The sequence below is a fragment of the Chlamydotis macqueenii genome, chromosome 20, assembly GCF_036417535.1.
Source record: "Chlamydotis macqueenii isolate bChlMac1 chromosome 20, bChlMac1.mat, whole genome shotgun sequence".
Lineage (NCBI taxonomy): Eukaryota > Metazoa > Chordata > Aves > Otidiformes > Otididae > Chlamydotis > Chlamydotis macqueenii.
This window is the reverse complement of record NC_141575.1, coordinates 4607316-4629612: the sequence shown is the minus strand read 5'-3', so window position 1 is coordinate 4629612 and position 22297 is coordinate 4607316. Positions and strand designations below refer to the sequence as shown.

The 22297-nt window shown below is 54.4% G+C and overlaps 1 protein-coding gene across 2 annotated transcripts; it reads right to left on the bottom strand.

Moving 5' to 3' along the window:
* Positions 1–6710: 6710 nt before the first annotated feature.
* Positions 6711–14081, bottom strand: MYMK (myomaker, myoblast fusion factor). Of its 2 annotated transcripts, none has more exons than XM_010127552.2 (5): positions 13947–14081; positions 11448–11562; positions 8911–9059; positions 7837–7953; positions 6711–6857 (listed from the first exon to the last, which is right to left on the bottom strand). In XM_010127552.2, exons 1-5 carry the CDS (start codon positions 14079–14081, stop codon positions 6711–6713), a joined length of 663 nt encoding a protein of 220 aa, XP_010125854.2. The 2 variants fall into 2 exon arrangements, with proteins under 2 accessions (XP_010125854.2, XP_086620265.1); XM_086764139.1 differs by lacking the exon at positions 13947–14081 and adding an exon at positions 11630–11806.
* Between the last annotated feature and the right edge of the window lie 8216 nt (positions 14082–22297).

The following is a 22297-nucleotide window of genomic DNA, read 5'->3' as shown; positions in this document are numbered from 1 at the left end:
GTGAGTGAGATTTTTTAAAAGGTCACCTTGGCCAAGGAGGCAAAAATTCTTCCTTGAGCGAGCGCGATGCTTGAGGAACTGCCTTAAAATTAATCCAAAACATGAGCCCAACTCCAAATGAGTGGGACTTGGCAAGACGGCTGGACACATTATCTTTAAATATAGGCAGGCATCCCGGAGGGTTTCTGGTGGTTTTCCTGGTCACTTCTTATTCCTCTGTCTCCCCCTGTGCTCCCCCCTCCTTGCGTAATTCTCTCTATTTTAATGCCTCTTCCCACATTTTGGGCAGTCATTTGTGTATTGGTATGAAGTCTCCCCAAACCAGGCAGGGTTGCAACACCGCGAGAGCTTTTGTGTCGGGACGATTTGCTTGCCGGGGCGCTTTTCCTTGGGAGGGCCCTGCCTGGGCGGCCGGTGGCCTCTGCCCCGAGGAGGCTGGGGCTCTCAAGGGATGGGATGGCACAGGATTTTCTAAGGTTCAAACGCCTCTGGCTTTTGGGTTGGGGCTCTGATGGAGCTCAATCTGTGCAAAATTGGGGTGAGACCTTGTATGCTGCTGACCATCCGCGCAGTGACCCGAGCGGGTCCTCACTGGCCCCCAAACCCCCCAGTGCCAGGGGCAGCGTGCCCGGCGTGCCGGCAGGCTCGTGGGGATGGGCTCTGCGGCACTTCCCTGAGCTATTCAGCTCCCTTTACCCTCTTCCCACCTTAAACATGATGCTGGGGGCGTACAGAAAACTAAGGGGACGTGGTTTAGGCTGGGGAAAAGCAAGCCCCTTACTACCAAAGCAGGGAGGCTGGGGACCCCCTCAGTCTTTGAAGAGGGCTGTTGGACATGTCTGGACATACAAAGACACATCTGTCTTTAATCCTCCTCCCGTAACTGAGACCAGGTCCGGGCAGAGCCGCGGCAAACCCTCGCCGTGTGCCGCAGGTATGCGTGCCTATGCGTTTGAAGGGCCTTGGCAAGGCGGCGGGGCTAGACCGGCTCGAGCCACATGTTCTTGAGAATGCAGCTTCCTATTGACTTGTTAAACATTTGCTATTTATCAGATTTTGCTTTTAAACTGTCTGTAACAGTCTGGGAGAACTTGTGTCAAAATCCCTTCCAGATGTGAAGGTGCTACCCGATACTTTGGTTATAACCTGGACCCCCGCTCCTGCTCCGTTCGGATTAGCTCAACTACTGTGAAAACGCAAATGCAAATAAAGACGTAGAAAGAGAGGAGAGACGCGTGTAAAACTTCCCCCAAACCTTCCCTTTTACAGGCAAAACAGATCCTGCCTTTATAAGGAGATGGTGAGTTTTATCAGCGAACATTTGCTTTGCTGGAAAACCACAGGTAACTGGGGAGTGAGCAGCCACCCACCCCTGTCTGTCCTCACGGGTGTGGTTTTTTTTTTTAAAGCATTATTGACTTTTTTTTTTCCCCCATTGAAATAATGTTTCTTTGGGTCTGGGGCTTCCAGACACATCAGCTCGTTTTACGAGCATCAGATGATGTGTGCAGTTGGAAACCTGAGCGGTTCCCTTGCATTCAGAGCGCGCGGATCAGATAACGATGGTTCGTTAAACGCTGGTGGAGAGGCTGTTGCAAGGTTGAGAACTTTTTCTTAGCAGCGCCCGCGCTGCAGACGCGCTGCCCCGTCCGTCTCCAGAAGAAGCTTTGGGGCCACAAGATATTCCCAGATTAAAACGACTTCTCTCGCTCCGTGGTATCTGTCAGATTGTATACGGCCCGAGCCAGCTCCCATCGTAGCGAGGGAGGGTTTTTCCACTGACTTTAAGAGGCGCTGGACCGGGGCCATCCTCTGTGTAATGCGGATCCGGGAGTGTGCGTGATGCACTGCATGATGACAGAATTTCTGGGAGATTGGCCTAAACCAAAAACCTTGGACCGCCGCTCCCTGGGACCGGTCCACCGGAGGAGCGGGGAGGCTGGAGACACCAAACCTGGACCTGGGGCGGGTTTTTGCAGCTGTGAAATCATCCCCGCAAGAGCCGAGCGAGCCCGGCTGCTTTGCATCTGCCCTTCCCCGAGTCGAGGACTCGGCGCTCGAGTCTGGTTGCTTGGGTCGAGTCCACCATCCGCATCCGGCCCCAGCGCTGCCGGGGGGAGCGGACACCTGTGAGCCTGTGAGGGGCTCCCTGCCCGGCCCCCCCGGGGGCCAAGCGGCTGAGCCTGTCTGCGGCACCGCAGCTGAGTTCCTCCGTGCTCCGAAAATGCCCCATCGCTGCCGAGCAGCGCCGGGATGGGCCTGCCCTGCCCGTGCCAACTGGGCTGGAAGGTCTGGGTGGAAATCTTGCTGAAAGTTTGGGAGGAAAGAGGAGGAGAAGAGAAACCTGCTGGGAGGTTGCATGGCATTGTTATATGCAAAACCCTGATACATCAGTGTTTTTTTCTCTCCTTGGTGCTGTTAGGCTGCTCGGCACCCATGCAGGCGGCACCGCTTTACTGAGCCCCGCGGTGGCAGCTGCTCGAGCTCCATCCTACGCTGCTGCAGAAAGGAGTTGTTTCTGCAGAGCAGCACCAGCCATGGCAAATGCTACCCTGCTCTTCCTGGGTGCCCCCCGACTCCTCTGAAGTGCAGGAGACCTTTGTTCACCCAAAATAGATAAGCGCTGGTGCTGGGATAGCTGGAGCGAAGCTGAGGGATACCGAGTGGCCCCAAATAGGTGCTTCAGTTGCTCCATCTCCCCTTTTTTCCAGGCTGATGGATAGGATTGTTCTCTTGCACTGCCTCTGTACCATGTCTGAGGGCTGCGGAGCCCCGGGTCTGTGTGGGACATTGGTAGTGACCCCCCCTTGCCCCTGCAGACCTAGTGTGTCCCTGTTACAGGGCACAGACATCTCCTGTGCATCAGAACTGAGGGGTGATGGAGGAGCCCAGGGCAAAACCTCTTCCTTGGGCGGCTCCTTGCAGGGCTCCTGCCTCTACCTGCAAAGAAATTCACCACTTTTGAATTTCCAAGGGAATCAGGTTTATTTGGTCCCCTCTTGAGAGGAGGCAGGACTTCCCTGGAAGTCCCGGTGGATGCATCTCCTTGGGTTGTCCATCACCGCTGCTGATGAGATGCATCTGCCTCAGGCTGGAGCAACAGCGCTTTCTGAGGTGGGACAGCATGGCCGTGGCCTAAAGGGCATAAAAATGGTTAGAAGGAAAACCTTGGCCCCATGGTTTGGGTTTGTGAGTTAACCTGGCAGCGCTGGCCAGGCTGGCTCACAACTTGAGCGTGCACGGAGGAACGGCGGTGCGAGGGTGAGGAGGGAAGAGCAGCCCATGGAAAAAAACCTGAAGCGGTCTTTGAAAACACATGGTGATAAGGCATTTTCTGGAGTGCCCCATACAGCTGGCAGCAGAAACCAGGCTTTTATGTTTTGGTCTGGCTAGTTTTTCACTTTCTGCAGCCAAAGGGATCTGGATAAAGTTTGCCTGGAAGATTAGCTGGCACCAAGCCTGACTAGACATCTCTGGAAGCCTCCCCTCGAGCAGGAGTAGGTCCTAATTCCCCTCTTGTCCCAGCTCTGCCATAGGCAAGCGTTGGGGAGTGTGTGTCTCCTGGAAGGGATGGTTTGACCACACCACCCCAAAACCCCGCTGCTGCCCACTGGCCCCCCTGCCTGCTGCAAGATCTCTGGTAGGGATCCCTGCAACCCAGGGCCGGCTCCCTTTCCCCCGGCACGCCGGGTCCCCACTCCTCACGTGGTGGGGATGCTGGGGAGTGTGCAGGGGTGAGCGAGATCCCCTGCCACCATGGTCCCTGCGTCCAGCAGAGGCGATGACCCACAGCCCGAGGGTGAAGCCTTGGCGTCGGCGCCCAGCTGCTGCGGCTTTGCCTCAGCCCTCGTCTGGGGACGCGCGTCTTTTGTGCAGACGCTGAAATTGAGTGGGAAAATAGGGTACGTGGGAGCCCCCCGGAGCAGGGCTGGCCTCCCCCAGTGCCAGCTTTTGGGCAGATGTTCCCCAGCTGCTGTGCCCTGGATTCGGTACCGGCTGCCGTGTCCAACCACATCTGAGCCGCGGGCTCCGGGCAGAGCTGGCAGGGGATGGATGAGCGGGAAGAGAGGCCGCTCGATGCCATCCCTACGGGGCCAGCGGGCACTCCGTGCCGCCGCTGCGGCCCAGACACAAAGAAATGGGATTTTGTGCCTGAGGAGGCATCGCGGAGCGGAGGGAGCCTGGCAGCCTCCTGCCCACCCCTGTCGCCGCTCTCTGCCGCTGTGCTGGTAGCAGATGCCGATGCCTCCGGAGCGGAAAGCCAGTCCCTCCTCTCTCATTCCGTTTTTCCTTTTTTCTTTCTTTTTTTTTTTTTCTTCTCCCCACTGCCCCCGGCTGATCTTAAAAAAACCCCAAGCGGTTTGGGCTTCGTGAAACCCAAATGCCTTTTGCAGCATCAAGCCCGGATCCCATAAGTAATATCCCAGCGCTGGAGAATAAGACAGTATATGAAGTAGACGGGGAGCTATAAAGACGCTTTAAAAGGGGCAATAAAAGTTTTGGGTTTCATATCGTCTTACCAAAGAAGAGAATAACAGAGAAGCAGGAAATTTCAGTAGCAGACATGACAAAGGTCACAGCACTCAGACTGCACCTTAGACGAAAACACCTACTCTTATGAAAACAGCAAGAATTTTTGGCAGGGGCTCAAGAGCTCTTACAGGCAAAGCTCTCGGCAGCGTTAAAAGGTTACAAGAGACTGTTTTGTCTACATTGCTGTAAATGTTTATAATATTTCCCTGCATTTGTATTGCAGGGGATATCCTGCAGCAGCGATAGCGAATTCGGCCCATGTACCCTCATACCCAGTGCCGGGCTGCCCGGTCCCACTGCCGCGGGCTGATGCGGCAGCAGGGACCCTGCGGACACACCCCGCTGCGTTTCGGCCCCGAGGGTGGGTGCTGGTCCCACATTGGGTGCGAAGGGATGGATGGTTCGCACAGGTCCTGGGACATCAGCAGGGAGAGGGGCAAAAAGCAACCTTGCCTGGGATTTTATTGCATGCAATGCTCTTTTGGGTTGTTTTTTTTTTTAGTGCAACACCTGGATGCACGGCAGGTGGGAGCAGGAGCTTTCATTTACTCAGCTGGGCCTTAGCTAACGTGCCCTCCTCGTTTGCGTGGGGTTTGCCAACCATTTTTCCCTTCTGCTCAGCCGCCGTCGGGCACTGCGTTGCCCAGCGCCTCTCCTCCCAGCGCTTTACCTGCCCAAGGCTCGCCCTGTGCCCACGCTGTCCTTGAGCTGCCCGGGCTTGCTGCGGGGTTACGCATGTCACTGCAGCCCAGGAGGGGCCGAACGGTCCCAAAATGAATTGGGGGAGTGGGTGTCCCCTTGGGAAGTGGCTGTGCACCCTGGGAGCCAGCTCTTGTATATAGTGCCTAATTCAGCTCAGAATTAGAAGTTGAGGTACTTGGGAATGGTTTTGGGGGATGCCCTGAGCAGTTCTCATGTGGCAAAGCACTCCAGCAGTGTGCAAGAAATGGGGGTGCTTTGCACGCGAACCCTCAGAGCATCTTGCAAAACTTCCCGGGGGCTGGATCCTCGGGAGCCCTGGCGTGCTGTGTGGGTTTAGGTGCTGGTGAACGCTTTGAAAACTCTTTGCTAGCGCCGCCTCCACGTGCAGCCGCATCAGCCGTGCCACCGCTTGCCAGTGACTCTTGGATGCTCAGGGGTTCATAATTCATTGATATTTTTGTTGGAAGGTGGTTCAGTTTTGGTTGTTGCCCCATCGCAGGAAGTTGCTCTGATGAATGACCAGGGTGGATTTCTCTTCCAGAGGAGCCCAGGCGTAATGTGGGCTTTCTGTGGACATCACTGTATATCAATACTGCTCTAATTGTCCATGACATATAGTCTTGGCGTTTTTCCCAGACAGTCTAAATAAATCATACACTTCTGCTATAGTAAATAGTCTGTTAGAGGAGATCTTATAGGCTTACAGGCCTCCCCCTCCCTCCAGGAGCTTCTTTTCTCTGCTTCTCGTTTTCCATGTACTTTCCATACGGATGAGGCTGGCTGCGAGCGCACCTGCTGCCCGCGCCGCCCGGGCGGGTCTGCAAGGACAAAGTGCCCAATGTTGCAGCTCCCTCCGTGCTCGGACGGGGGGCTGTGGGCAGGGGAGGCGGTGGCTGTGCCCGGAGCTCTGGTTTGGGGCTGGCATCTCCCCTCGACCGAGCGGAGCTGAGCTGGAAAGTTTTTTGCACTGCTTAGAAAACACTGGCATTGCACTTGGAAAGTCTTTGTTAGTATGTATTATTTACATCAAGAGAACGCATAAATAAAATAGTCAATATCTCACAAAAATACAGGTTCTATTAACTGGGTGTTGCAAACGAAGCCCTGTGTGCTCAGGCTGGGCAAACCCGCACGGAGGTGACAACGGGGTCCTCCTGGGCTGGTGGACAGCCCGGCGGTGACATGGCCCGGGAGCGCAAGGGTCTCCCAGGACAGGGGAGAGGGTCACCGCCCCGACCAGTGCTTCTGCAGGAGAAGCGTGGGTCTGTAGCAAACAGAAGCACAACCTCTGCTAGGGCTGATGGTGGAAAGGTGTAGACTTTCCGGGGAAGAAAAGCCCAGGGCGTGCACAGAGCTGGTGGGGAAAAGATGCCGACGTCCCAGAGGAAAATGCAGCAGGCAGGCATTTTCCCTTTGGCTGCGCCCCTCCATCGCCCCAGGAGCGGAAAAGTGAGCACCCCGCTCGCCCGGGCGGCTCAGACGCAGCAGCAGAGCGTGGAGCAGTCCAGCTTGGCGGGGGTCCCGGCGCTCCCGGCCTTCTTGTTCTCCTTGGGCAGCAGCAGGACGAAGGCCATGGCCAAGGCGCAGTGGTAGAAGCTGTGCACGTAGGTGTAATCCCACTCCTGCAAGCGGGGAGAGCGTTAGCAAGACCTGCCGGGGCCGCAGGAGCTCTGTGTTAGGTGCAAAACGTTACGTTTCTACAAGTAGCCAAAAGGAAAGGAATAAAAAAAAAAAATTCCTGAGCCTTCTGCCTCTTTTTGCTGTCAGAGAAGAAAGGATTTCCAGCCTTGAAAAAAAAATATCAAAAAGCAAAGTGGATTTAACACATTCCAATTTGCACTTTTCCCAATTCTTGAATGAAGTGTTTCATTACCCCGCAAAGGACGCGGCAGCGAGGCCGGGGCGCGGGGGGAGGCAGTTTCTGCTAAGTGACATTTTTATGTTCTGCGAGAATTTGCAATTACTAAATGCTTTGAAAAATAATCCTTGGGGATGACTGCGAGGTTGTATCTAGCAGCTCCCAATGCACAGAGCAGCTGTAACGGCGGGGCTGAGCGCAGGCGTGACCGGCAGCTGTGTCGGGGGGTTATCGTCCTCCCCGCGCGGGACAGACGGACCCTTCTGCGCAGGACGGGTGGACTGGCCAGCGACGAGAGCAGAAGGTTATAAACATGAGATTGAGTGCCTCCGGGAGTCAACCGAGAGGCTTTTCTTTGGCGTGAGTCAACTTTGGATCCAGCCATGCCTGGGTTGTATCCAGTCCCTGCCGTGGCTGCGTGAGGTGTCCTTAAGTCACCCGCGCCCGGTTTCCAAAAAACCCCCACTCAATTTGACTAAATCACTTTGAGGATCATGCATGGCTGAAGAGAGCATGGTCCATGTCCTTGCAACTGACTTAATGGAGGGAGAACAGAGCGAGCATCACCTTGTGCGTCAGTCACTGCCACCAGACCCCGGTACGCCAACCACAGAGACCCGCACCCAAGCTGGATTTTGTCCAAGGCTGGATGCAGCCCAGCAGTGAGAAGGGGGAGCTCTCCTATCTTGGTAACGTCCTTCACACCTTGTAAAGTCAGGGTGATGGGGTGCGCACGCAGGTACCTCAAAGAAGAACCTCAGCATCAGCGCTAACGCCCCGAAACAGAAGCCAGGACCAATCTGTTGGGTGTAGACGCTCTTGTCTGGGTAGAGCCCTTTCTTCTCTTTCATCTTTTGTAGCTGGAAGGAAAGAGAGAGCACACCAAGTGTGTTCACCTGAATTTAGCTGCCTGCTCTGCGTCCAAAAGATGCCGCGAGTGCTGAAATAAAACCACGCAAAGCCCGCAGACCGGCTCCAGAGGCTGCAAGGTCTGCCTGCACGTGGGAAGCGCCTCTGCCTGTGTGCTGCAACGGGTCCTCCTGCTTCATTCCTCATCGTAACGCTGCTTTCTTAATATTCAGCCCCAAACCCAGCTCAGGGAGTGTTTGGCCCTTGCAAACCTGGTCTCTGGGAGAGCATAGCATCTGTAGGCTGGGAGATGCAGGGTGGTCCCATGCCTTGGTCCCCTCTCCCTTCCCCTCTCCCCCTCATTTGCTTTCAGCTGCTGGCCGGGCAGTTAGACGGGGCTTCGCGACAGTATATAGCTGGGACTTGCGTCGCTGTATTTCCATGATGCTTGGCAGCATCTTCCTGCAATTTTTACCCCGTCACTGAATCCTTCTCCTTACCCGCTCCCGCCAATGGCTCCACCACTGCGCTCCAGCCTGGGTCCACAGCATCTGCCGTGCGCGGGGCACAGGCTGCGGTGCGGTGCCCGACTGTCCCAGCCAGATTCAGGCAGATTCCTTCCCCCTTTATCCTTGCATTTTATGCACATCTTCCACCAGCTCCGGGGCAGTTTACCAGACCCCTCTGCCTCTGAGTAACCATAAAAACTCCATAAATACGTTCCTCCCGATTAGAAACGCAGGGACAGGAGATGTGGTAGAGTGCTCAGACCGATCAAATCTGGCGTTTATCACATCTGTGCTTGCTGTCTGCCTGCTTTCTGCTTGGGCTGAAGGAGAAGTGCTGTTTAATAACCGCAATGGCCTGTGCTACCAGAGCTGGATCTTGAGGAGGAGACCGCTGAGTTCAGCCCCTTCCCCGCCGCAAGCATCCCGCCAAGCCCCGGCGCGGTGCCCTTCCCTACGTACCCATTTCACAGTTATCACCAGGACGGCCGTCCCGATGGGTCCCGAGTAGACGCCGTAGCCCCAGCGGTCGTGGTAGATCCTCACGGCGATGGTGAGCACGCCGAACATGACGAAGGTCGATCTCTTCGGTTCATCAAACTCTGCCAGGGCTGCGCGGCATGGAGCACAGGGAGCATCAGCTCACCCACCCCTTTCCTCCTCTGCTCCCCTAAAGCCTCCCTGGGGTCTGTCCCGTCTGCCCTGGGGACCCTCGGCATTGTGTCCTGGTCTGGTTTGCCCTTCTTATGCCTCACAGCTGGGGAAACTGAGGCATGCAGAGGCAAAGAGAACCGTCCCGAGGCATCAGCGTGGTGGATCTGGGAGCTGATTTTTGAGTCTCACATTCAGAGTTGGGAGCTAAAGGGAATTCCCACCTGTATTTCCCTTTCCTGCCTCGACCCAGAAGTCGAAGGCGATTGCAAAGACGCTTGCACCCGCTGAGCCCACCATCAGCTCTTGGGTTCAGCCCACCTCTCCAACCCTCCCAAAGTTGCTGGCTTGCCCCGATGCAGCCTCCATCACCCCACTCCGGTCAGACCGCACTCGCTGGTGCGATGGGGACCGGGGCGCCCAGCCGTGCCGGCACCTGCCTGAGGTTTGCAAGTTGGAAGTCGCCAGTACAAGTAAATTATTAGAGGCTTTTGTTTAGCACAGAATGGGGTAATAACTGATAAAAGTTATGGATCCCAGTGGGCTCCATGCTTTTCCAGCTCGCACAGCTGTGTTATGGCTGTCCTGGATTTGCATTCCGGGAAGCGTGCCCGAGGGTCTGTGTCCGCACATGTGCGCTCGGGCTTTACAAGCCACAGCAAGAGGCTTCCCTGGGCTTCAGTCACCACACCTTCCATGTCCTTGGATCGGGGTTTTATAGGGAGTTTGGCTAAGGGATAATGTCCGCATTTTAATCTCTGTTGTTTCCCTGCGGGTCAATATTTTAAACATCGGAGTCCGGGGTTTGTGGTTTTTTTTTGCAAGGTTTTTGAATGCAGTAATGAAGCAATCAAGTTAAATTTTGCTGCAAGGAGCCAAAGTGTCTGGATCAGCTCTGACCTACTCTGACACTGCTGTTATCTCCTGAAAATGCCCTTCCGAGGTGATTTGCCTCCTTGCCTTCTCTAGCCAAGCGGAGAGAGCGCTGAAGTGCCACGGACAGCATGGGAGCCCACCTTGGGTTAAGGTTAATATTTCCCCCATTCATTTTTCCCTGTATGGAAGATTTATCCTGTGTCCTGGAAGTGGAATGCTGCTGTCTGCGCCGCTGGGCGGTGAAGGGAAGAGGGGTGGCCCTGTGCCTGACAGCGTGGGTGCTGCCCCACGGCTCATGCTGGACTCAGGGGCTGCAGGAGCCCCCCATGCACCATCCCGGGAGCCCCAAGGGGCAGAAGGGAGAGTTTTGAGGGCGTTTTGGGGCCGTACATCAGCGTGGTGACCCCAGCATCGGGAGGGTTGAGGACCCTGCCTGGCTGGAGCGGGGTTGTGCAGCTGCCAGAGATGATCTGAATTTGTTGAGCGAAGCTTTTGCTGTTGGAAAGTGACTGTTCCCTCATCTCTCTCCTTACCCTACTCTCTTCTCCTGTCAGAAATACTCACGGCCTTCCAAAAAACATGTGGACAAAATGGGAAAAGTTTTGCAGGTTTGAAGTTTTCATCCTTCTTTAGTTTTGTCTTGCTTGGTTTTTTTTTTTTTATTTCTGTTATACATTGTTTCGGTGGCAAATGAGGAACATAATGAGAAAAAAAGTGAGTGACGGGAATGTGGGAAAAGCAAAACTGAGTAAGAGGGCAAGGGTCAGGATATTTAAGGGAAAGGAAGTGAAATATATTTCTGCTTTTTCTAAGAAAATCTAATATTTCCCGTCAGCCCAGACTAGGCTTTTGATAAAGTAGGAAGATATATTTGTTTTGACTAAACCACTTTAATTTGCATGCTACCAAGGGAAGTGGTAGGTTCTGCATTTCTTCATGCCCCCAAGTCAGGATAGGACAAGCTGCTGGGCTTAGTATGGGGAAAATGAGGAGAAGTGGGAAATTCATTGATATATGAGGTTTCAGACTAAGTCATCTCATAGTACTGCCCTGCCTTGAACAAGGCACGTGCACAAGGCTGCATGTGTTAACGTCGATTTGAAATAAATAATCTTACGGCCATGCGTAAGAGCTGGTGAAGGCAGAGGAACACCCAGCTAACACAAACACCCGGTGCCAGAGCTCTGTTTCTCTCCAAGAGAAAAAACGTCCCCAGCCACCACTCAGGGCAGTTTTCCTGTGTGTCTGGGCCCCACTGAGAGCGATGGCTTTCCAAGGCACGAACCAGATAAAAATGGATTAAACCATAGCACGGCTGACTTCCATAAAAGACAGCCCCAGAGCTAAGTCTTGGAGATGTGAGCTCAAAGGCAACAGCATTTCTGGGGACTGTACCCTCTAACCGCCCCACCAGTGATGGTGTCCTACCGACAGGTCCTGCTGGGTAGGAACCACGAGAGACTGGTGCTTACCCATCAGGGACACCCAGATGGACAGGGCTGTTCCATAGATGCTGAAGTACTCCAGGATATCGTAACGCATGAAGCACAGCACGGATAAGCCGGGGCCATCACATGCGTGGTAAATCTATTTAAAAAAAAAAAAAAAAGAAAAAGAAAAAAAGCATTAGAAAACTAGTTCCTTGCCCACACACCAGTAAGGTAAAGGCTCTTATCAACTGGTTTGAAACAACATAAGTGTGGCTGTTGAGAGAATGGCCAGCCAGGAACAGAACAGCTTCAGATACACCAGGGTCACTGGTATGCAGTAATGAATATATTTGGGTTATAATGTCACCATTCCCAATTGCAAATTGCCTGAGAATCAACATTCTTCTGTCTTAGCACAAATTATTTGTGGATGAGCTTCAGTTTGCCTCTTGGTCCATGCCAGAATCTGCAATCTGATGACCAAGCTGCTTCGAGCCGCGTCCCGGGTGGTGTGGGGACGTCCTCTTCAGCAGAAGGACTCTGAGGTTATGGTTCTAATTGTGAAAGATTCTTGTAAAACAATTCAAAACGAGCGTCCTGATGAAATGTGTAGAGATGCCAGGTCACTGTCCAGGCTAAATAGGGTTTATATGGCCAGAGCCTGAATACTGGGGAATTCACTCATTAGTGCATTCCCTTAAAAGCCGCTGGTTCCTGCCCATTAGCTCATTGATTATGTTATTTGCAAAAAAAAAAAAAACAAACCCATTGTCATGCAACATAAATGCAAACCAAGCCAAGAGAAATTTTCCAGTGCAATCAGAGGAATGCTGCCGGCATTTGCCTGGCCCTCGCCTTTTCCTCCGAGCGCTCAGCCCCACGAGTTTTCTGCTGGTAGCACCAGCGTGCTTCGCTCTTTCTGAAGAAGTCCCTTCACCGCTTGGCAGGACGCCCCTGGAACAACCCCCGCTGTCACGGCCCGGCGTGGATGCTGATATTATTTATAATGGGAATTGCTGCAAGTCCTTTGGCTCGCTGCGGTTTCTAGAAAAGATTGCACCACGGCCGTAATTCTTTTCTCGGCTTGAGATTGGGTTCGAGGAGTCCAGAGACGGGGAGGGGGGGGGGGAAGAAAGGGTGGAAGACAAAGAGCGTGTTTCTGGCCGGCGTCGCAGCACTTGTCTGCGATGGCCGTATGCTTTCACTGCTCTGATGAGGTCTCCTGGGGAGGAGGAGTGGGATGCTACGAGAAAGGCAACGGCAGCAGCTGCTGCCCTTCCTACCCCCCCGACCACGCTGGCAGCTGCCTTCCCTTCCCCACGCACAGATATTTTGCCTCTTCAGTCTCTTCGGCGAGGACCTGTTCCACCTCCCCTCGAAACACGGGCCAATTTTCCTATTGACTTCTCGAGGAGGTGGAGCAGACACAAAACCGGTGCAAAATGAAATCGTAGATGTCTGGCTTCCCCGGGGAGCTGCGGGGGCTCGGCTGGGACGTTTTTATTAACTAGTCCTGGAGTTTTTATAGAACCGGCAGAATTTCTTCCCCTGCATTGTGCTTTAATTGGAGGCTTAAATGATGGATCTTTAGGAATAGGAGGCTGGTCTGGTTCAGAGCCCCTCAGTGCTGCTGCAGAAGGGCTTTTCACACCGGGAAGGTCCTTTATCTGCTCCCTGCCTCAGTTTCCCTGTCTCCATGCAAAGGATGTGACAACCCTCATGAGATGCCTTGAGATGGGTGAATGCGATGTTGGCTGGGTCGCTGGGCTATTTCCTTCCTATTCTCATCAGAGAATTGCCATGTGGTTAAAGAGGAGATTTTTTTCCAGTGGGAATGTTGCTTTAGGTGTGTACAGGAGCACTTAGCAGCGACACAAAGCACAGGGCAGCTTACTGCTGAGTTATTTTGTATATCTACAGACAACTGACTTTCCGCTCATTATTCCCACGCGAGGGAAGGCAGGGTGATTCCGAGCCTGGTGAAGCACTCGTTTTCAAACTGCTCTGCTGGGGCGGAGGGTTAAAGATTATTTTTCCCAATAGCTCAGTAGCATGGTTTAGTCTTTCCTTTCCCAGTGCAGAAACTCCCCTGACTCCAGCGGTGCTCCCATCACCAGTCAGCAATTGCAAAATCAATAATTCGACTATGTGCTTTTGGCTAGAACGACAGAGGCATAGCAAGAGACTCTGGATACAATTTAAACCCCAAATTCAGCATGGCCGCTTACCAGCTGTGAAACAAAGAGAAAAACCAGCTCCAAAACATTGCGAATCAGTCGAGTTGTTTTGCACCCAGACCCTCTCCGCAACCTCACACCCGTAAAACACCATTAAATCGATGTAAGGCCGCACCTTAGGACATTCTAAACTGAAGAATCTGCTACTCAGCGCCGCACACGGTGGGAAATAACTGGAAATGGATAATCTGGGGTCCCACTCACTGGTGTTGGGTGAAACCCAGTGACCCTTCTCCATGGAGACCCCGTGCAGGGGGCATGCGGAGGGATGAAACGCGCGACGGGGGGAACGGGGACATCTTACCGCCACGAAGAACATGGTGAAGAAGTAGACCATGGCTTCCATGTGGAAGCGCCGCTTGGCCGCGATGCTGATGGTGGGGAGGAAGACCAAGGTGCTGACGGTGGGCAGAAGGAGCTTGGCCAGCAGCGAGCCCATGGGTGCCTCACGGGCCGGCAGCTCCTGGGGATGGTGTCTCTGCGAGCTGGATGGGAACGGTGGAGTAAACAGCCGTGGAGAGCATGCTTTAAAATTTAAATGCCCTGCGTGGCCGGGAGGGCTGTGGGCAGGGAACAGCTGCTGCCATCGCCACCGCCCCCTTTGCTCCTGTCTCTCCCCAACAGCAAAATTCTTGACGCAGCCGGCGGCTCCGGGCGGCAGATGCTCTGTGCCCCTGATATCGCACCGGGTGTTTCTAAAGGAGCGAAGGGGAACGTCGTTCTTGCGTGCCTCATGCTGGGTGTTGGATCTGGGTGGGTAAGGACTGTGGGTTTGCTTGCTCCCCACAGGGACACCCCACCTCTGCGTCCCCCTGCATCCGCACTGAGCCTGGGTCGGTGCTTCCGGACCAGCCCGGCAGGGAAAAACCACCCACTGCTCCATGCTGGCCCGAAGTGGGGCAGAACTGGTATACGGCAGGTGCCAGGGGGTTTGAAAACAGTGGGATGTATCCTGCTACCTTTGCTGTCCCAGAGGAACACACACCAAGCTCCCAATCTGCCTTTTATTCCCCCATGACAGCAGACCTGGAGCGGATGGCCCTGCTTTAGAGGAGCACAGGCACCGGGGAGGTCACGCGACGCGGCGTCTAACGCCCGCTACGCGTGCCTGTGTGTCCTCCCGCGCGCCGGGGTGGAAAAAAGTGCAGTTAGGTTTCTCAGCCGTGCCCTCAGGCTTTGCAGCGTGGACACCTCCAGGAGATCCGTCTGCGACTCAGGAGCTGAGCGTCTCTGCGGTGGAGAAATTTGAGCAGATCACCATGCGGCGCAGAAAAGCTGGAGGAAAGGAGACCGAAAGCCAAGCGGCGTTTGGGCTGCTAATCCACTCAGTGGCTTCTCTCTTTTATTATGCCTTTTTATTATATCGCTGCTGCTCCCCTCCTGGGTTAATATCTTTTCCTTGGAGCCTCGCAGGGATTCTCGGCATCTTTTTGGTGCAGCTGTTCCCGGGACGCAGGGAGCAGGAATGCGACGCTTGAGCAACAGTCTTTGCGGTTGCACTTTGGGGAGGAGGCCGCGAGCCGCGATAGGAGCCACCGTCTGTTTCTGAGGCCGATCGGACGGGCTCGCCTGTCCCCTGGGAGGGGGTCTGGTGGAAAGGCAGGCACGCACGGAGTAACAAATGCTCTTTAAACCACTCCGGCCAGGTTGGAAAGGGCTGTGGGAGGGGGAGCAAAGCGGTGCTGTGTGTGCGGTGAGAGTGGCACGGCAGCATTAATGCACCGACCCGAGAGGGCTGTGCTGGGAGCCTTCCTCGGGCACGGCTGACATGAAGTGGGTAGGGCTCCCGTTTTGAGCTGATTTTGCAGAAAACCATCCGCATTCCCTGTCTGGCTGCAGGCAGCATCCCTCCGCAGAGCACGGGGGCTCCATGCCACCCACGCCACGTCTCCAGCCGCCCTCCTGCCTGGACGAGCCGTAAACTTACCGCAAAGCCCTGCAAAACTGAATCTCTACCAATAAATAGTGAAAAACTCTGGTGTCTCTGTTTACTGTGAAAATTAATCCCTCCAAGCCAGCACATAAATACCCTGCTTCTCCCCAGGAGTCCAGCCCGGAGCGGGAAGCGGAGCCGAGTGCCAGAACGCCCCGAAGTACCCTGCTCCTTCTCTGTGCCGTATCCTCAGACATATCCGTTATTCCGTGTTATTCTTGCATGAGCTGCTTGGACCAGGGAGGGTGCTCGGGGCCGCTGCATGCTGCGTGGCAGGGCTTGTCTCCGGGAGGGTTTCGAGTGGGGTTGGGGTTAGCCGGTTGCACAAACCGCTCTGGATTCCTGGCTGAGCATAACCGCGTCCGCCCTGCTTCTGTGGCCATGAGGGTGGTGAGAAGTGAAAACCTGGCTGAAAACCTGGGACCTTCTCCAGCTGGGACCCTCCTGGGACCATTTGCAAGGACGTGGCAGTTCTGCGACATCCGCAAGGACATGCAAGGGTGGTGGTTGTCCAACAAGGCAAATGGCACCGGCTGAAAAATACGATCAAGCGGTTGTTAAATGCATCCCCCTCGCCCCCATCCTTTCCCCAAATTCTAGCTGGAGCCCACTGGAAAGGAAACCCCGTTGGCTGCTGGATGCAGCAAGTGCCAGCCATGGCAGGCGCTCCCCGACGCAGGGAAGTGCTGGAGCTCTCAGGAGCAAGAAAACATTCCACAGGTTGTTGGTTTTTTGGGTTTTTTTTCTTCTTTTTTTCTCTCCCAGCTGCACACCCTGGGCTGGCGTTTGGTTTGCAGCCAGCGCTGTAGGCACAGAGGAGAAAAAAAAAAAAAATCGCACCGGTTTGCACACATGTTCCAGCTATTATTGAAAAAAAAAAGAGACCCCAAAGCACGCTGCAAGGCAAGGGGCAGGCAGGTGGCGAGCTCCTGTCGGGAGCTGCTGCTTAAAAGGTCTTTGTTCAGGCTGCAAACAAACCGCAGCGCTGGACGTGGGCTTTGCAACCCTTCCCGGGAAGGAACCCAAATAACAAAGGGCCAGGACTTTGCTCCTTCTCTCCTAAACAGGTAGGAAATGTAGAAGGAGCAAATTTTAGCTCCTGCCTTTAAGTACTTCTGGAAAGCGAATTTTAAATCTACATTCCACAGGGGTAATTTTGTGTGGACCGGAGTGCACGCAGGAACGGTGATATACATGGCTGAAAACTGGTTCCCAGATGCCAAAACCAGGTTCTGGTATGCTCTCCTGGATCCTTCCAGAGTAACGCTAACCACCACTTTCTGTAAGCACTTCTACCCTTTCAACTCAGACCCTGCAGTGAAGGAGGGAGACTTAGATAGTTTTGTTTTATTTTTAATACGAGGGTGATAGTTTGAAAGTGGTATATACTGGAACAGAGGATGGGGGATCTGTGCCAACCAAAAGCACTGGGAGTATTTTCTCCTTGGGATCAGGATAGGATGATCTCTCATCTTTCTGTGGTGCGGACTGTATCAGAACTGAAATTCGCTCCATTGCACGTCCCCAGTTACTGCCGGCTTTGAAATGATGGTGATAATGGCACTGAAATGGAGTCAAGGTTGCGGCTTCCAATACGAGCATCGGTGTGAGCAGGTATGGACGGACGGCTGCGCCGATTCAGTGCTTACTGCAAAGCTACTTACCCCTTCCGTTACTTCAGAGTCTAACTTTTCATCTCCCCAGCACTTTGACTCATGCGCTCCGGACGCAGGGATAACGGCGGAAAGCTGGACGTCACCTGGATTCAGCAGGACGATGCGCGAGAGATGCAGCTCTGGAGCAGCGCGGTTGGCCCCGAGGAGCCCTGAGCACCACCCAGCTTGCAAAGATTTCTTGTCTTCTCGCTGCTCTGTGCTGGGAATTCGATCAGGAAACCTCTTGGCCTGAAAGAGCCCGGTGCAAGCGTGGAGCAGCCCATGGGCACAAGCCCTTCCCTGCCCAGCTGGAGAAGGGACGGCTGTGGCGCCTGGATAAAATCTCTCTCGTTACCCACCGCAGCCTGCGATCAGAGCCGTTGCGTGAGCCGTCAGTGCGGGCAGTGCTTTCTGGAGAGCTGGAATCCATACGCGGGCCCTGGCGCGAGGGAACGGGAGCCCAATAAACGCGGAGCCACCGGCTGTGCCTGAGCCCCGCACGCAGCCAGCGCTGCAGACCCGGCTCTGATCAACCGCAGCTCTCGCCCGCTCCCGTCCGCAGCCCTGCCAAAGCACCTGCATCCTTCTTTTTTTTATGAGTGGAATAAATTGCCACTTAAAGTATCCATTCTCCCTAAGGCTTGGCCCCATTTTAGGCAGCTTTAGCTGAATACTTGCCCTTAAAAAAATTCCCCCTTCCTGTCTCCCTGTTGAATAAACCTATTATGTATATTCCTCGCAGGTATCCCTGCTGCTTTTTTCTCTCTTCCCTTCTCCCCCACCCTGTCGTGGCCGATTACAAGCATGTCATTGTTAACGGTGAGGACATCTCTTTTCTTGTCACCAGGTTGCCATTGCTCGTACCCTTCGGGGTGTCCTGGGGTGGCCGTCTGGCTGCCAAATTTGGGGGGGCAATGCAGGGGTTTATTGCTCATTTCATGGTGTTTAATGGGTTTTTTTTACAGTCATAACTCCTGGAGCCCAGTAAGGATGTGAGGGTCTCAGCTCTCGCCCCATTAGTCAAAAATGTCATTTTCTAAAGAGCTGTGATGCTTCAGGGCTTAAAATCCAGAAGGGAATGAAATTGGTCTTAGGGTTTTTGGGGAGTCTGACTCATGATTTTTGAATGCCTGTGGTTGGCAGTGCCTCATAGCTGATGTCCCTCAGCACAATACTGCACGACTTCCATGCAAGGCTCATTCCATTAAAAGAAAAGGCTTTGTACTTTTTTTTTTGTTTTTAATCTTTACATAGCTAAAATTTTGAACCAAGTGTGACTCCTCTGGAAGCTCCAGGAACGTGTCCCCTCTTTGGGGACAGGTAAAATTAAAGTGAAAGAAATCTGCAGAGAAAAAAGAGGCTTTTAAAGTCATCAAAACTCTATGGCCATGACCATACCTGGGGTCACTGTGGTTGCTTGTGGCTTTCAGACTGCCCAGAGATATTTTTTAATAGGAATCTGATGGCAAGAGCAGCTTGGTGGCTTTGGCTTCTTCAGTTTGACTCAACGTTTTGCAAACCTCCATGGATGAAACCCTCACGATATAAATCATTGCTCTCCACATTGCATGGAGGCACGCAGAGATGAAGTGTCTTGCCCAACACTGCGCCGTAGGTCGCTCGGCAAGGGACCAGGACTGTCTCCGAAGGATGCTTTTTTTGGTCTCCTCTTGCTTGTTTTAGTCACCCAGTGGCAGGCCGTAGCCACAACTGTTGAGAAGAAGCTAGGGCTGGCTGGCTTCCAGGGCCTTTTTCTGGGGCTTTGCCACATTTTGATCCCCCTGGCAATGTCTCGGCCGTGCAGGGACCTCACCCGCTCTGTGGCTGGCTTAAACCTACCCATGTCATGCCAGGCTCGCCTGGAAATAACACGTGTAGCTGTGCAGAAGTGTTAAATAAATGGGTCACTTCTGTAGGCAGCCTTAAAAAAAAAGAAAATCAGTTAGTTGTCTCACCCCTGAGCGAAGACGAAGCTGCTTGGGGGGTTCTGGGCCAACAGACTCCCGACCAGGCTCCTGCTCCTCTTCCAGCCTGGCTCTCCTGGACCTGAGCCGGCGTTTCGGTGGGGCTGGCTACGGCAGAGCCATCCCATCTGCCATGCTGGTACGAGGGCTGGGCCAGAAAAGGGCTCATTTTGCTGGGAAAGCCATGCTGGGATGCTGCAGCCTGTGGCCAGGCCATGGCTCTGGTTCATTGAGAGAAGATCCTGTGGTACGGCGGTCATGAAAGATTTGCTCTAGGGATGTGCTTGGGGCTCGGTGGTGCTGGGCGCCAGCAGGTCTGAGGGCTGGTGTGTGGGTCGGGACGGGAATGTGTCCTGTGATGGGGAGCGGAGTGAGACGGTCAAGGTCTTGTGCCTGGATCAGAGCTTACCATCACTCTCTGCTCCCAGTCAAGGATGGAGGTCCCTCAACTGCAGCAAAGCCTGCCCAGCAAAGGGATCCCCCCACCCTTCCTGGGTGAAAGAGGGTCTGATCCTGCAACACGCAGAGGGCCTCCGCTCTGCTGAGCAGCCTCGGCTCCCGCTGAGCAGCGACGGTGCCCAGCCCAGCGCTTTGTTGAGCTCATTTCAGCCAAGGAAACTCCTTTCCTCTGCAGGCACTTCTCCAGCCAAACCAGCAGCCAGTCGCCGGCGACGCTCCCCCGGCTGGAGGAGGTTATTTTGGAGTGTCTGTCGCTCCTTTTATTTGCACTCTGAATTATGCACGGCACCGGTTTGGGATGGAAAGCCTGGCAGCTGCCTGCCGGCCGGCTGCCACAATTCCCTTGGGCCGGCCGGCGGGGCAAGAGCCCACCTCGCGCGGTGCCGGGAGGTGAACGCGCAGCACCGGGACCGCCGGGCTGCCTCGGCAAAGAGTGGGATGCAGGGAGCAGGGCTGGCTCAGGGACCCTCGCCCGAATCCTAAATTACCCTGGGAAATTCCAAATCAAGCCCTCAGCGACCGTCCCTGAGTGGGAAAGCCTCTCGCTGTCCATGCAGGTGCATCTTGTCTCCATGTACTCCAAGCCCAAAAGCAGTAAATAACATCTGCAAACCATTTCTCACGCTTATGCCAAAAACTGGGAGATAAAAAACCGCTGTCGTCTGAGACCGGCCGTCGGTGATTAATGCCGTACCTGCCGGCAGCCTCGGCAGCAGCACCCGTGGCCCCGGCGTTTTGGGGGCAGCGCTGGCCCTGGGGTTTTTGGGGTGACGGGAGCAGGGGCTGGTGCGGCCCCGCGTTGGAGCCGTGGGGTTTGGCCGACGCGAAGCTGGACGGAGGCTCATGTTTTAGATCCGCTCTCCAGTGCGTTTTGTTTTCGGGGCTGTTTTTGCTCCCACCGAGGCGATGGCATCGCTCCTGCTGATTTCACGAGGACGGGCCGGGGCTGCGTAAGCCGCGCTGCTGCGGCCAGGGATAACACTGCGTGATTTATGGGAGCAATCAGTTGCCACTAGGAGCTGGTTAGGAATTTTCCGATGAAACGGGGATTGCGTCAGAAACCGCTGAGTCATCTCAACTGTTTCACAAAAAAAAAAAAAAGAAAAAGAAAAAATCTCCTTTGGCTTTGATGAACTTTTGGTGAAGCGCAGAGACTGAACGCGTCTCGCCTGCAGCCGGCTCCCCCAGCGCTCGCCTTGGGGACAGCTTACCCCCCCTCCCACTTTCCCCCCTCCCCATCCCCAGTGCTCCCCAGCCCCAGAGCATCCCTGTGGCAGGACGGGGCATGGGGTCACCCGGGGATGGGGTCTCCTGGGGTGCAACCTCCTCCCAAACCCCGGAGCTGGTCGGAGCACTGGGGGGACACTGGGGCTCGCACGAACCCAGGCTGCTCTGGCATTTTCAATGTGAAATATTTTGATGCTTTTAAAACCTCTCGTGTTCAGACTTTTCCCTCCTGGTTGTTCCAAAACGGAAAGGGTTTTCTCTTGTGTGTCTCGGGCTGGGATATTTTGAAATGCAGAAGTTGGGTGAACTCAAGTGCTAAATTTTCCCAGTGTCCTGGTCACAGCCAACCGATGGAAAATTGAAAGTTGCAAATCAACCTAGCTGGGTAAATTAAAACAGGCTGGCAGACATTTAGCCAAACAGAAAAGGAGACTTCATTTCCCATGTAAATTTTTTAGGATGGATTCTCTGCTCAGCTTCACACAGCCATCCCTGGGAGGACTGGGTCCAAATTCACAACACCACGGACCTGCAGCCATTCCCACAGGGTGCGAGGAGCTGTGCGGGGAGCTGTGCAGGAATCCGTGCCCCGCGGTGGGGTTGGAGCACACCCCGAGGCCCTGCAGACGGGTGCTCCTGGCCCGTGGCTAACGGTGATGGGGCTGAAAGTTGCCACCAAGGACCATGAGAAATTACCACAGTAAACTGCAGCGATCGCCTTGGGTGCAGAGCCAGTGCTGGGGTGCGGTGCTCCACTGGGAGCACTGGTTTTGCCCTGTATGGGGCAGGTCTAGAGGGTAAAGGAGAAAAGGCGTGAGGTGGAGCATCTCTGGTGCGAGGAAGGAAAATGTTCATTTAGGCCACTCAAACCAGCTGGAGGTGACCACCGTGTGTGCAGGAGGGACGTGCTAAGGAATGCATGGGAACGCGTGTCACCGCGTAGGTGAGGTGGCTCATCAGCCACGTTTTGCACGTAAAGACCGCAGAGAACAGACCACATATATGGTACACAGGTTACATGCAGTGTATATCACCGGGTCCCTCTTCATGCCGTAGGCTTTTCTCTCCGACACGCACACAGACCAGGTACAATACGCGCACGGCTGTCACTGAGCCGGGGGGGCTGGTTCTCATCCAAAATGGCTCTTCGCGTGCACCAGCCCCATTTTCTGACCACCACCGCTCTCCTGCGTGGCAAAAAAAAAACCGTGGCCAAAAAAAACCTGTTTCGGGCAGCACGTCTGACGCCGAGCCTTAGCAAAGGACACCAAAAGCGCAGGATCGCGGGGACGTGGTTCATTTTTTCAGCAGAAATTGCAATTAAAAACCTGGCAGACCCTGTCCAGCCAGCCCTGCCCGCGTTTCTCCCGGCGGGATGCGCGGTGCCTGCGGAGGTACCGGGGGAATTTTGGCCGCT